General features: G+C 48.0%; 1 protein-coding gene across 1 annotated transcript in view; it reads left to right on the plus strand.

Moving 5' to 3' along the window:
* The window catches only part of calb1 (calbindin 1), a gene marked incomplete at both ends in the record, with an annotated part of 104,485 nt that overhangs the window by 4,660 nt on the left and 85,020 nt on the right, over positions 1-14,805 (plus strand). Inside the window, 3 exons of the mRNA XM_079503889.1 lie at positions 3,265-3,368; positions 7,362-7,498; positions 11,178-11,254. Coding sequence (XP_079360015.1) covers positions 3,265-3,368; positions 7,362-7,498; positions 11,178-11,254 — 318 coding nt within the window. The remainder of the gene's footprint in view (positions 1-3,264; positions 3,369-7,361; positions 7,499-11,177; positions 11,255-14,805) is intronic.

The raw sequence follows: 14,805 nt of genomic DNA on the forward strand, positions 1-14,805 counted from the left end.
CAAGAACAACACAAGGTAACTGCACCAAGTCTCTGTGTGTGTGTACGTCTGTAATCCACGTAGCTCGAGAACCGTTCGCCCCGCCGACTTCAAATTCGACACATGCGTTCCACACCGCCACAGGGAGTGCAGTGCCCGGTGACGAACCGCCCAAATGCCCGCCCGCCCGCCCGCCCGCCTGCCCGCCCGCCCGCCCGCCTGCCTGGTGTCAGACCATCAGCACAGCGTGTCTGTAGAACCACAAAGCCTTGGTGCTGTCGTGGCGACACCAGCGTCGGCGCGTCCAGGTGTCACAGTGATGAATAGATGTGTCACCTCCTGTCCCCATGACTGATTGGATACGGAGGGGGGGGGGGGGGGGGGGGGGGTGGAGGAGGGTGAGGGAATGTATGGTGGGGGGGGGGGGTGTGAGAGACAGCTGCACTGTGTCAGACATGATAAGACCTGTTATCATTACAGCAATAACAACATAGATAGATAGATAGATAGATAGATAGATAGATAGATAGATAGATAGATAGATAGATAGATAGATAGATAGATAGATAGATAGATAGATAGATAGATAGATAGATAGATAGATAGATAGATAGATAGTTAGATCCAATAAAACCAAAGGTTCAATTTGATATCATTTTTGACTGGCAAAAGTGGCAAAACACCCACTCTGTTGAATTTCACCCCCGAAAGCCTTTTCTAAATATGTTCAAATGTATGTCTTCAATTGAACTGTACATGGGTCACTTTTCCCAGGAAAATGATACCTGCCAGGGGTCATCTGCCTCACTTCACACAGGTGTGATTTTCCCTAAAAGTGAGGGGCGCTCTTATCATCATACTGTAGCCTATGTCATCATATACATCATCATCTCATTTCGGCCAATCAGAATCCTTCGTCTTCAATGTTTGTGTTTACACAAAATAGCAGTTTATAAGAATCGTGGTCCCTTATTGGCCGAGGTTTTCAGTGACAGACAAAACACACATTAGACTATGTCCAATGTTAATGGTGTTTTTAATGTTTGTCTTCACAAGACAGACAAACATTAAAACCCATTTTGGGCGGGAACCCCTTTTGGTGTTAGCATTATGATATGCTTTAGCTATTGAAAAATAGCAGATCTACAAGCTCATAGCGCGCCACCGTGTGGCGCGCTACGAGCTTGTAGTTCTGCTATTTTTGAAAAATCGAAGAACGACTGACATAGAAACATAGCTTTTTCAGAAAACTGTCAGGATGTAGAAGACATTTTTAGAATCTGATCTCAGGTCAAAATGGGTTAAACCTAGCGCCCCTCAAGAACAACATGGACGTCCCAGGCTAGCCGCAATTTGCAACTCTAGATTTTTTTATAATGGGATGAATCTAGAGTTGCAATACCCTCCATTGACTCCCCACTCATCCAATTGCGTTTGTGATCTGCTTGTCTTAAACAACGTTAAACTCACCAACATTGCAGCTGTAGTCCAAGCTTGAATTATCCTCTTTCAATCTGCCGAGCTTGTTTTTCATAAAAATCCCCCATAGACATGTTATGAGCTACTTTCTGTCAAGACATTCTGTGCAAGTGATTATGTATAAGTGTTGGAGTTTGGAAGCGCTCGTCTTGTCGTAAGTCACTGAACGGCCCTGCATGCCATCTGTTTCGCATTTGCACATAATGCAGGAGGCAGCAGCGCGACCCCTTCATAAAAACGAGCGCTTCCAAACTCCAACACTTGAGAATCACTTGTCTACGGGGGATTTTTATGAAAAACAAGCTCGGACTACAGCTGCAATGTTGGTGAGTTTAACGTTGTTTAAGACAAGCAGATCACAAACACAATTGGATGAGTGGGGAGTCAATGGAGGGTATTGCAATTCTAGATTCATCCCATTGTAAAACAAATCTGGAGTTGCAAATTGCGGCTAGTCCCAGGCAGACTACTAGCACCATAACACACACGCACGCACGCACACACGCGCACACACACACACACACACACACACACACACACACACACACACACACACACACACACACACGCACAGTATTGAAGACTGCAGTGTGCACAACAACAACTAATTTCTTTCTTCAACTCACTTAGTTCCAAATGACAAATTAAGCAACACCCCAACACCCCATCCCATACGTAGCATATTAGCAGCTAGACCACATGGGCACAAACAATCAATGAAAATGATCCATTCGGCAAAAATAAATTACAATTCTGACCTTTGATGTCTTCAGTCACGACGTAGTAAAGGGCCTGCCTGTTGTTGTGGAGTCCTCAGCGTACTGTAGCTCCTCTACGGACTGCTGGCTTCCTTTCTGTCCTAAACCTTTGCAACAGACGTTTGACATTGTGAGGCTTAACAACCTTTAGGCTACTCTCAGAGAGGCCTAAGTATAACATGCTAAAGTGTTTAAGGGATACTTTGATAAGCAGATGCACTGAGACCAGTGACCACATGGTCTGAAGTCTAGCTGCCACTGAGAGAGACCAGAGGTGACCACATGGTCTGAAGTCTAGCTGCCACTGAGAGAGACCAGCGGTGACCACATGGTCTGAAGTCTAGCTGCCACTGAGAGAGACCAGCAGTGACCACATGGTCTGAAGTCTAGCTGCCACTGAGAGAGACCAGCAGTGACCACATGGTCTGAAGTCTAGCTGCCACTGAGAGAGACCAGCGGTGACCACATGGTCTGAAGTCTAGCTGCCACTGAGAGAGACCAGCAGTGACCACATGGTCTGAAGTCTAGCTGCCACTGAGAGAGACCAGCAGTGACCACATGGTCTGAAGTCTAGCTGCCACTGAGAGAGACCAGCAGTGACCACATGGTCTGAAGTCTTGATGAGAATGAAACATGCTAGTAGGAAACACAACAGGCAGTTGAGTTGCCAGATTTTATGAAAGAAGCAAGCAACCAGGTCTAGAACCTAACCCTAAGCCCAATATAGCACTCGCAACATGATAACTTTAAGCCTACAGAAAATACACTAATGAATTACGTAGATTTTGAAACAACACAAGTTAATTTTGGGTCCATGACAGAACACCAGAAACAAACAAACTGTGACTACAGAAAACAAGCCCAACATGGCTTATTAAAAGCAGACGAGGCAACACACCTGCAGGTGAGTTGAGGTCCCATAGCTGGAGTGAACAACCACTGCTCCTGAGCTAAGTTGGCAAAACCACTAGCAAAAGGATTTCACCGCAATATTTAGACCTGACGACGATTCTACACATGTCTTCTAAATCCTTCTAAATCCTGGCAGTGCCGCCGGCTGCACGCCGTCGCCCGGGGCCAGCTGGTAAAGGGGCAGTTCCGCCGGCTGCACGCCGCCGCCCGGGGCGAGCTGGTGAAGGGGCGACTCGTCTGGTATTCCTTGCATAATGCAACCCCATGAACCCTATAAATGTCCACTTGACCAGGGGTCAGAACTACTGGTATGATGCAAGTGTAACAGAGAAAATGTAGTTCCACCTGCAGTACCTGTGTTTTATGTATTCTCAACCTTGGGAACCGACGACCGACGTGACCGACGACCGACGTGACCGACGACCGACGTGACCGACGTGACCGACTTGACCGTTGTGACCGAAGAGCGTGACAGAGTTCCCAGGTCCACAGCTAAATGATGGAGCGTTGGTAACCAAATGGACCCTGACAGTATTGATCGTTAACTCTGGAGAGCGTACAATGAATATCCTGAGAGCATATAGATGAAACCAAATGGACCCGCAAGTGGGTCCATTTGCTTTCATCTTATATGCTCTCAGGATTGTAACTAATTATTGTTAAACATCAGTAAAACTGTTTTTTACATGTTTTACTAGTTAAAACATGTTTTACTAGTTCAAACATGTTTTACTAGTTCAAACATGTTTTACTAGTTAAAATAGCAGATCTATAATCTCACAACGTGTCCATGTAAAACGTCTAGTTGAACTATTAAAAAAATATTTTCAAAATAGTAAAAAAAAAAAAGAAGAAAAAAAGGCAAAGTTATAGTTAGTAGTATTTTATCATGAACATTAGTGCAGGACCAAATATATGAAGATTAATATAAAGAACATAATATTTATATAATCTGCAGCAGCACATAGAAAGTCATTAAAGGTATAGGCCTTTAGTGATTTCCCTTTGTTATACATTTTTGAGCGGTGTTACATTTATCTCTGTATTCCAATATGCTATAGGCCTACGCATTGTTACATTTATCTCTGTATTCCAATATGCTATAGGCCTACGCATTGTTACATTTATCTCTGTATTCCAATAGGCTATAGGCCTACGCATTGTGTTACATTTATCTCTGCATTCCAATAGGCTATAGGCCTACTCATTGTGTTACATTTATCTCTGCATTCCAATAGGCTATAGGCCTACTCATTGTGTTACATTTATCTCTGTATTCCAATAGGCTATAGGCCTACTCATTGTGTTACATTTATCTCTGCATTCCAATAGGCTATAGGCCTACTCATTGTGTTACATTTATCTCTGTATTCCAATAGGCTATAGGCCTACGCATTGTGTTACATTTATCTCTGCATTCCAATAGGCTATAGGCCTACTCATTGTGTTACATTTATCTCTGTATTCCAATAGGCTATAGGCCTACTCATTGTGTTACATTTATCTCTGCATTCCAATAGGCTATAGGCCTACTCATTGTGTTACATTTATCTCTGTATTCCAATAGGCTATAGGCCTACTCATTGTGTTACATTTATCTCTGCATTCCAATAGGCTATAGGCCTACTCATTGTGTTACATTTATCTCTGCATTCCAATAGGCTATAGGCCTACTCATTGTGTTACATTTATCTCTGCATTCCAATAGGCTATAGGCCTACTCATTGTGTTACATTTATCTCTGTATTCCAATAGGCTATAGGCCTACTCATTGTGTTATATCTCTGCATTCCGATAGGCTAATCCTACTCATTACTAGAGAGCTTGTTCGGTATCACAGGAGTCTCCTCGTCTGTCCAGCTCTCCAGTAACAGGATGCCAATGTTATCCAATCAGGAGAGAGATAACTCCCACACACGCAGGATTGGATGGATTACTTTCCTAGAAGCATGATCCTAGATTACTCGTCGTGGCACAAGTTCACCACCCTGCCTGCCTCTATGCGTTTGACCAAGGCTAATTGTGTTTACATTGCTCTCTGTGTAATCTCGCTGGATTATAACGGTATCTGCTAAATGCTTCAATTGTAGATTGCAATTAACAGGCCTATATATACAGTATATACCCTTAACTGTAGGCATATTTTGAATGAAATACTTTTACAGTGGGTACACAGGCTATACTTGAAGTTGTTGCACCACTGCCACATGGCAGGCTGTACGTAAGATGGTGCGGCGTGCGAGTGCTTACACACGGCACCGTAAGGACACTAAGTTGTACAGTCACCCAGACCTGCCTGTCAGCACGCTAATGCCCTTCAGCGGCACCACAGGGGAGCGTTGCGTGCACCACTGGTGGTGACCTCACTCACTGACCTGTTCGACCTGCCTGGGAGAGGAGGGAGAGGGAGAGGGAGAGGAGGGAGAGAGAGAGAGAGAGAGGGAGAGAGAGGGAGAGGGAGAGGGAGGGAGAGGGAGAGGGAGAGGGAGAGAGAGAGGGAGAGGGAGAGGGAGAGGGAGAGGGAGAGGGAGAGGGAGAGAGAGGGAGAGGGAGAGGGAGAGGGAGAGGGAGAGGGAGAGGGAGAGGGAGAGGGAGAGGTAGGGAGAGGACGGTCTACAGACCAATGGAATTTCTATCTCTGGGACCCCCAATTTATATTGTAAACTCTATGTTATTTTTTTAACCCAAATGGACCCATAAGGGTCCATTTCGTTCCAAACTATCATTTGGGGACCCCCTGGAACTCCCTCAAGGACCCCTGGGGGTCCCCAGACCCCCTGGAACTCCCTCAAGGACCCCTGGGGGTCCCCGGTCCACAGTTTGGGAACCACTGGCCTATAAAGGTAGTATAGAGTAGGCTTATTAGTCTATACTCAATATGCACACACACACACGCACACACACACACACACACACACACACACACGCGCGCACGCGCGCACACGCACACGCACACGCACACGCACACGCACACGCACACGCACACACAAACACACACACACAGCAGCCAATTCGACGGGTGCACACAGGCAGAGAGAGGGAGCGCAGAGAGAGAGAGAGAGAGTACATTTTGATCATTTGCATATTGTATTGTGTAAGTTAATGTTCTATTTGTATGTTTGATATTGTTTTCTGTTATATTTGTATTTATTTTATTTTTTGCTGCATTGTATGCTTTGGCAATAGTTACTACATTCATGCCAATAAAGCTATTGAATTGAATTGAATTGAATTGAATTGAATTGAATTGAATTGAATTGAATTGAGAGAGAGAGAGAGAGAGAGAGAGAGGCAGAGAGAGAGAGAGAGAGACAGAGACAGAGAGACAGAGACAGAGAGAGGCAGAGAGAGAGAGAGAGAGAGAGAGAGGCAGAGAGAGGGAGAGAGAGAGAGAGAGAGAGAGACAGAGACAGAGACAGAGACAGAGAGACAGAGACAGAGAGAGGCAGAGAGAGAGAGAGAGAGAGAGAGAGGCAGAGAGAGGCAGAGAGAGAGAGAGAGAGAGAGAGAGAGAGAGAGAGAGAGAGAGAGAGAGAGAGAGAGAGAGACAGAGAGAGGCAGAGAGAGAGAGAGAGAGAGAGAGAGAGAGAGAGAGAGGCAGAGAGAGAGAGGCAGAGAGAGAGAGAGAGCGAGAGAGAGAGAGAGAGAGAGAGAGAGAGACAGAGACAGAGAGAGGCAGAGAGAGAGAGAGAGAGAGAGAGAGAGAGAGAGAGAGAGAGAGAGAGAGGCAGAGAGAGAGAGGCAGAGACAGAGAGAGAGAGAGAGAGGGGCGTATATAAGCGTGGAGGGATGAGAGAGGAGCACCTATTCCACTGAGCTCTGCGACACACACACATCATCACATCGGTTACATCATCGCCATCGGTGCGCTCCGCTCCATCCATCCATCCATCTACACACCGGTTGCGCAGCCAGTCAGTCAGCCAGCCAGTCAGTCAGCCAGCCAGCCAGCCAGCCAGCCAGCCAGTCAGTCAGTCAGTCAGTCAGTCAGTCAGTCAGTCAGTCAGCCAGCCAACCAGTCAGCCAGTCAGTCAGTCAGCCAGTCAGTCAGCCAGCCAGCCAGCCAGCCAGTCAGTCAGTCAGTCAGCCAGTCAGTCAGCCAGCCAGCCAACCAGTCAGCCAGCCAGCCAGTCAGTCAGCCAGCCAGCCAGCCAGCCAGTCAATCAGCCAGTCAGTCAGTGACTCTCAGACTGAGTCGGTCAGTGTTTTGGATCCGTACACCTGACCTCTCAGCCTGGGTACCGAGGCCAGTCAACCCGTGGATCCTCCAGTGCCGCCTGCTGACAGCATGGCTTACAACTCTCTGCTGCAGGGAGTGGAGATCTCCGCGACGCAGTTCCTGGACATCTTTCACCACTATGACAACGACGGTAAATACATACACATACATGCATGGACCACGCACGCACACACGCACGCATCGCACGATCCGTGTATAGCTTGGTTGGGAGTGCTGCTACAGCGTATCCTGTCCTGCAGGCTGGCACCAATAGCTGTGTGTTTTTGTTTTGTTTTTGGAGACATAATGCGCTGCGTTCTGTGCGCCAGACCAGTGTGCCATGCTGTGCCAGTCTGATTTCGCACGGACGGACCTGATCATCTCAACTAAGCTATGCGACGCGTGCAGGGCTGCCGGTGTAGGTTGCCGAAAGTGTAGCTCAACCTTTTTGACAAGTGCCGTGTTTTTATTTGCATGATAGTCAGTGTGCCATTCAACAATGATGTTGAATTATGACACTACCACCGTGGTGGTGGCATAATGATGTACGTGGATGTACGTGCATGGTGGCACCACGCACATCAAAATAAAACCAATTACAATAGATTGATTGCCCATAAATAGAACATAATGTCATTCTACTTCTGGACAAATGTTCTTTCACATCATGGACATTGTAACGATCATTATAAATAATGCACCCATCTCTCTCTCAGACTCACTCCGTCCCCATCTCTCTCCCAGACTCACTCCGTCCCCAGTCTAACGAACGCACCCATCTCTCTCTCTCAGACTCACTCCGTCGTCCGTCCCCAGTCTAACGCACCCATCTCTCTCTCAGACTCACTCCGTCCCCAGTCTAACGCACCCATCTCTCTCTCTCAGACTCACTCCGTCCCCAGTCTAACGCACCCATCTCTCTCTCTCAGACTCACTCCGTCCCCAGTCTAACGCACCCATCTCTCTCTCTCAGACTCACTCCGTCCCCAGTCTAACGCACCCATCTCTCTCTCTCAGACTCACTCCGTCCCCAGTCTAACGCACCCATCTCTCTCTCTCAGACTCACTCCGTCCCCAGTCTAACGCACCCATCTCTCTCTCTCAGACTCACTCCGTCCCCAGTCTAACGCACCCATCTCTCTCTCAGACTCACTCCGTCCCCAGTCTAACGCACCCATCTCTCTCTCTCTCAGACTCACTCCGTCCCCAGTCTAACGCACCCATCTCTCTCTCAGACTCACTCCGTCCCCAGTCTCACTTCAGTTTGAATGAATGTAGAATTATTGTTATTTTAAAAAGAACAATCCTCTCTCACACTCATGCCAGCCAGCCAGAGACCGAGATCACCCTCCTTCACTGTGCGTTTGTGTGTGTGTGTGTGTGTGTGTGTGTGTGTGTGTGTGTGTGTGTGTGTGTGTGTGTGTGTGTGTGTGTTTTCTTCATGCTGCATATGGTATTGTGTGTGAATTGTTTGCTTTAGGGGGTTGATATAATTGCGTGTCAATCCCTTGTTTCGGTGGTTAAGGCTATTATTATTTAACCCCAGTGGCGTGCACAGACATTTAGAGGGGCAGGTGAACAGTGGCGTGCACAGACATTTAGAGTGGCAGGTGAACAGTGGCGTGCACATGCAGACATTTAGAGGGGCAGGTGAACAGTGGCGTGCACATGCAGACATTTAGAGGGGCAGGTGAACAGTGGCGTGCACATGCAGACATTTAGAGGGGCAGGTGAACAGTGGCGTGCACAGACATTTAGAGGGGCAGGTGAACAGTGGCGTGCACATGCAGAAATTTAGAGGGGCAGGTGAACAGTGGCGTGCACATGCAGACATTCAGAGGGGCAGGTGAACAGTGGCGTGCACAGACATTTAGAGGGGCAGGTGAACAGTGGCGTGCACATGCAGACATTTAGAGGGGCAGGTGAACAGTGGCGTGCACAGACATTTAGAGGGGCAGGTGAACAGTGGCGTGCACAGACATTTAGAGGGGCAGGTGAACAGTGGCGTGCACAGACATTTAGAGGGGCAGGTGAACAGTGGCGTGCACAGACATTTAGAGGGGCAGGTGAACAGTGGCGTGCACATGCAGAAATTTAGAGGGGCAGGTGAACAGTGGCGTGCACATGCAGACATTCAGAGGGGCAGGTGAACAGTGGCGTGCACAGACATTTAGAGGGGCAGGTGAACAGTGGCGTGCACATGCAGACATTTAGAGGGGCAGGTGAACAGTGGCGTGCACAGACATTTAGAGGGGCAGGTGAACAGTGGCGTGCACAGACATTTAGAGGGGCAGGTGAACAGTGGCGTGCACAGACATTTAGAGGGGCAGGTGAACAGTGGCGTGCACATGCAGACATTTAGAGGGGCAGGTGAACAGTGGCGTGCACATGCAGACATTTAGAGGGGCAGGTGAACAGTAGCGTGCACATGCAGACATTTAGAGGGGCAGGTGAACAGTGGCGTGCACAGACATTTAGAGGGGCAGGTGAACAGTGGCGTGCACAGACATTTAGAGGGGCAGGTGAACAGTAGCGTGCACATGCAGACATTTAGAGGGGCAGGTGAACAGTAGCGTGCACATGCAGACATTTAGAGGGGCAGGTGAACAGTGGCGTGCACATGCAGACATTTAGAGGGGCAGGTGAACAGTGGCGTGCACATGCAGACATTTAGAGGGGCAGGTGAACAGTGGCGTGCACATGCAGACATTTAGAGGGGCAGGTGAACAGTGGCGTGCACATGCAGACATTTAGAGTGGCAGGTGAACAGTGGCGTGCACATGCAGACATTTAGAGGGGCAGGTGAACAGTGGCGTGCACAGACATTTAGAGGGGCAGGTGAACAGTGGCGTGCACATGCAGACATTTAGAGGGGCAGGTGAACAGTAGCGTGCACATGCAGACATTTAGAGGGGCAGGTGAACAGTGGCGTGCACAGACATTTAGAGGGGCAGGTGAACAGTGGCGTGCACAGACATTTAGAGGGGCAGGTGAACAGTGGCGTGCACATGCAGACATTTAGAGGGGCAGGTGAACAGTGGCGTGCACATGCAGACATTTAGAGGGGCAGGTGAACAGTAGCGTGCACAGACATTTAGAGGGGCAGGTGAACAGTAGCGTGCACATGCAGACATTTAGAGGGGCAGGTGAACAGTGGCGTGCACAGACATTTAGAGGGGCAGGTGAACTGTGGCGTACACATGCAGACATTTAGAGGGGCAGGTGAACAGTGGCGTGCACATGCAGACATTTAGAGGGGGAGGTGAACAGTAGCGTGCACAGACATTTAGAGGGGCAGGTGAACAGTAGCGTGCACATGCAGACATTTAGAGGGGCAGGTGAACAGTGGCGTGCACAGACATTTAGAGGGGCAGGTGAACAGTAGCGTGCACATGCAGACATTTAGAGGGGCAGGTGAACAGTGGCGTGCACATGCAGACATTTAGAGGGGCAGGTGCTCAAGTGGAAAAAGGGCACCTTGTGCAGCGCATGGAACCATAACTAATGCACTACATGGCTGTTCAGTGGACTGTTGTTCATAAATATAGCCCCTCTATGTTTGTGGTTGGGTGATTATTATGACCTGAGAAGCTGTCAACTTTCTTTGTGACTGACAGGTGATGGACTTGGACATAATATATCTTTATTTGTGACTGACAGGTGATGGACATAATATATCTTTATTTGTGACTGACAGGTGATGGGTATAATATATCTTTCGTTGTGATTGACAGGTGATGGGTATATCTTTATTTGTGATCGACAGGTGATGGGTATATCTTTATTTGTGACTGACAGGTGACGGATATATCTTTCTTTGTGATTGACAGGTAATGGATATATCGAGGGCACAGAGTTGCAGAGCTTCATCAAGGAACTCCAGCAGGCTCGCAAACAGGCAGGACTTGTAAGTAACATGACTTTTATAGACTATAAATTGCATAGATGTGCCACGCAATGGTAGGCCTCAGGCCTACCATTGTGTGGCACATCTATGCACGGAACGTCTATGTTCACAGGCTTCTGTGTGCGGCCTAGAGGGCATCTGAGCATGTGCGGCACTACAAGTCTTACACTAAATGCGTTCGGGAAACCCAGCCATTATTATACCTTTTGACACTCATACGGTATGCATACAGTAGGCTACACCAGTGGTTCTCAACCTGTGGTCCGGGGACCACCAGTGGTCCTTCAGGGGGTTCCAGGTGGTCCCCATGTGGTCCGGGGACCACCAGTGGTCCTTGAGGGGGTTCCAGGTGGTCCCCATGCAGCTAAATGATGGAGAGTTGGAAACCAAATGGACCCTTATTAGATCTTTAACTCTTGAGAGCGTAACATTTTACGCTCTCAAGAGTTAGAAGAATTTGCTATTTTGATCAACGTTTGCCTGTTCTCTCTCCTAATGGTACCAACATCAATACGACATGGAATTGTGGACACAATCTTATCCAATGACGACAAAATGTTGTACGTTTTTGGTCTGAGAGGCTAAATCTCACCAAATGGTGCGTGGTCCGATTGGTCCGTGGACTCAAAGGCTGAATGAATAATGGGCTTTGATATGAAAAGGATTGAATGCCATTCTCTATCCTCATCCAACCGTGCATGTAGGCTATAGTCTACCGTAGGCTGTGCGTCTTCTTGGCACCCGATGCAAGTTGTCTACTGATATGAACCATTTAGTTGTCCTCTCGTCTGGTGTGCAATAGATCAGCTTTAAACTAAACGGTACAGCTGAGGTCACTCACAGCACCCCAAGGTCATGTTGCATTATAGCGACACGTCCCATATAGGTGCACAGAGAGAGAGAGAGAGAGAGGGGGAGAGAGAGAGGGGGGGGACTCGGAGAGAGGGGGTGAGAGAGGGAGAGAGATGGGGTGATGGAGGAGAGGTAAAGAGAGAGACATAGACAGCGAGAGAGAGAGATAGAGACAGAGAGGGAGAGAGAGAGGAGAGTGTGTGAGAGAGAGAGAGAAAGAGAGAGAGAGAGGTAGAGACACAGAGAGAGAGAGAGAGAGGGAGGAGAGTGTGTGTGTGTGTGTGTGTGTGTGTGTGTGTGTGTGTGTGTGTGTGTGTGTGTGTGTGTGAGAGAGAGAGAGAGAGAGGTAGAGACACAGAGAGAGAGAGAGAGAGAGGGGGGGGAGAGAGAGAAATAGAGAGAGATAGGGAGAGAGAGAGGAGAGTGTGAGATAGAGAGAGAGAGAGAGAGAGAGAGAGAGAGAGAGAGAGAGAGAGAGAGAGAGAGAGAGAGTAGAGTGTGTGTGTGTGAGAGAGAGAGAGAGAGGGGGAGAGAGAGAGGAGAGTGTGAGATAGAGAGAGAGAGGTAGAGACACAGAGAGAGAGAGGTAGAGACACAGAGAGAGAGACACAGAGAGATAGAGGTAGAGACACAGACAGAGACACAGACAGATCACACAGTGTTTTAAATGAGGAGACGTTAAGAGAATATGAGGCTGTTGAATATGAGTGCCACCTGGTGGATGGAAGTGGTGGTGCTTCATGGGTGCCACCGGATCAGAATGTGTTTCTCTACGACGCGGCTCCAGTCTTAGCTTCCATCTTGGATGCTATATTATTAGCGTTAATGCTAGCGAGCTAAAATGAGGCCAATCCTTGCTCTAGAAAACGCCTATGGGGGCCTCATATTTGGCCTTGAAAGGGGCCTCCCGATCCATAAGGCCGCCCCTGGCCGAACTACAATACGATCAAGACAGAACAAAGTCTTACATAGTTCAAGCACGCATGGGTTCTTGGGTTGGCGTTGAAGGTAGTAGTCGAGAGCTGCACGTGGTCTGAGTGAAGGCTGTGGAGAGAGTTGCTGCTTATATAGGGACACACCCGGACTGTGATTGGCTAATGAGTTAAGTGGTGTGATGGCAAACACATGTGTCTCATTAGTGGGGATGCAAACAATGGGAACCGTCCACCAGAGGCCGCCATTTAGACAGCATGGAGAACATTCACAACACAGATGTGACGTTTCTGACCGAGGCGAAGTCATTGGATTTTATTTTTATTTTATTTTTTATTTTGTCGTGTAATATGAAAGCAGGGAATCATAGCTTCAAATTGACATATTGGTTGTTCAGTTTGACCCACCAGTTTTGGAGATATGGCTTATAGAGTAAATGTCTTGCAGAGAAACAGCGAGTTGAGAAAACAGGCTTGAAAGGTTCACTTCTGTGGACTCTAACATTACACCTATAGCTACATGTTTAAGCATTTATTTCATATTTGCATGTCGATTTCAGCTCTGACATTTATTTCAGACATGCTCTAGTATGCCTTTGCTATTAACTCATTTTGGATAAAAAGAAAACAAAAGTTTTTCTCCTCTCCTGAACAGTTAGGCCTGATTTACACTGGCAGACAAATCTAGCCTGAATCAGATCTGTTCCACATCAAGATTGAAATCCGATTGGTTTAAATGGTCACATGACTCATTTGGACAAATCAGATTCCAATCTGGATGTGGCTCAGATCTGATTCAGGCTGGATTTGGCTGCCAGTGTAAATGGGGCCTTAGTCTTTGGCTGCCAGTGTAAATGGGGCCTTAGTCTTTCAGAGTAAAATCTGACTCATCTGCTGGGCACTCTAGTGCCTGTTCTCTTTCCCTGGATCTTTTTCATCACCTCTCCATCAGTCTGTATATTGTAGCCTCACAGTGGGCGTTCCGACACGGGGAGTTTATAGCCTCACAGTGGGCGTTCTCTCCATCAGTCCGTATATTGAAGCCTCACAGTGGGCGTTCCGACACGGGGAGTTTATAGCCTCACAGTGGGCGTTCTCTCCATCAGTCCGTATATTGTAGCCTCACAGTGGGCGTTCCGACACGGGGACTTTGGGCACATGTCAGAACTGGTCCTTGGGCTCAGAGGCAGTGATGGAGGATGTGGGGAGAAGGAAGGATCCCACCATTGATTGGTGACGGTGGAGCGAGCTTGGTCAGGTTTCAGGTTTTCTCACTTAGCACGGCAATGACATTGTGACCTGTGAGCAGCCCTTAGAGACTGGAACTGCCTCTTGGAGATGCGTTTCCCAAACGGCGGGTCGGGACTCATTTTTTGGGGGGGTTGCGTATCTGCCGTGCCAGCTATAGCAGCCATTAGCTTAGAGAGAGAGAGAGATGAAGCAGGGAACCCCCGTCCCCCACTACTTGTTTTATTAAATTGTGTTAATTTGTATACACACTCTCAGAGTGAATTTGATTACACACAATATGTTCTATAATTGGATTCATGTTAATGTGAATTTCCAATAACTTTCTCGTGTGACCGCGTTCGGACTTAAGGCATCAATGGGTTGGATTGGGGGGGTCAGTCCCTGCTTGGCACTCAACATCAATGGGTTGGATTGGGGGGTCAGTCCCTGCTTGGGACTCAGCATCAATGGGTTGGATTGGGGGGTCAGTCCCTGCTTGGGACTCAGCATCAATGGGTTGTATTGGGGGGGTCAGAC

Source organism: Electrona antarctica (genome assembly GCF_951216825.1).
Source record: "Electrona antarctica genome assembly, chromosome: 6".
Taxonomy (NCBI): domain Eukaryota; kingdom Metazoa; phylum Chordata; class Actinopteri; order Myctophiformes; family Myctophidae; genus Electrona; species Electrona antarctica.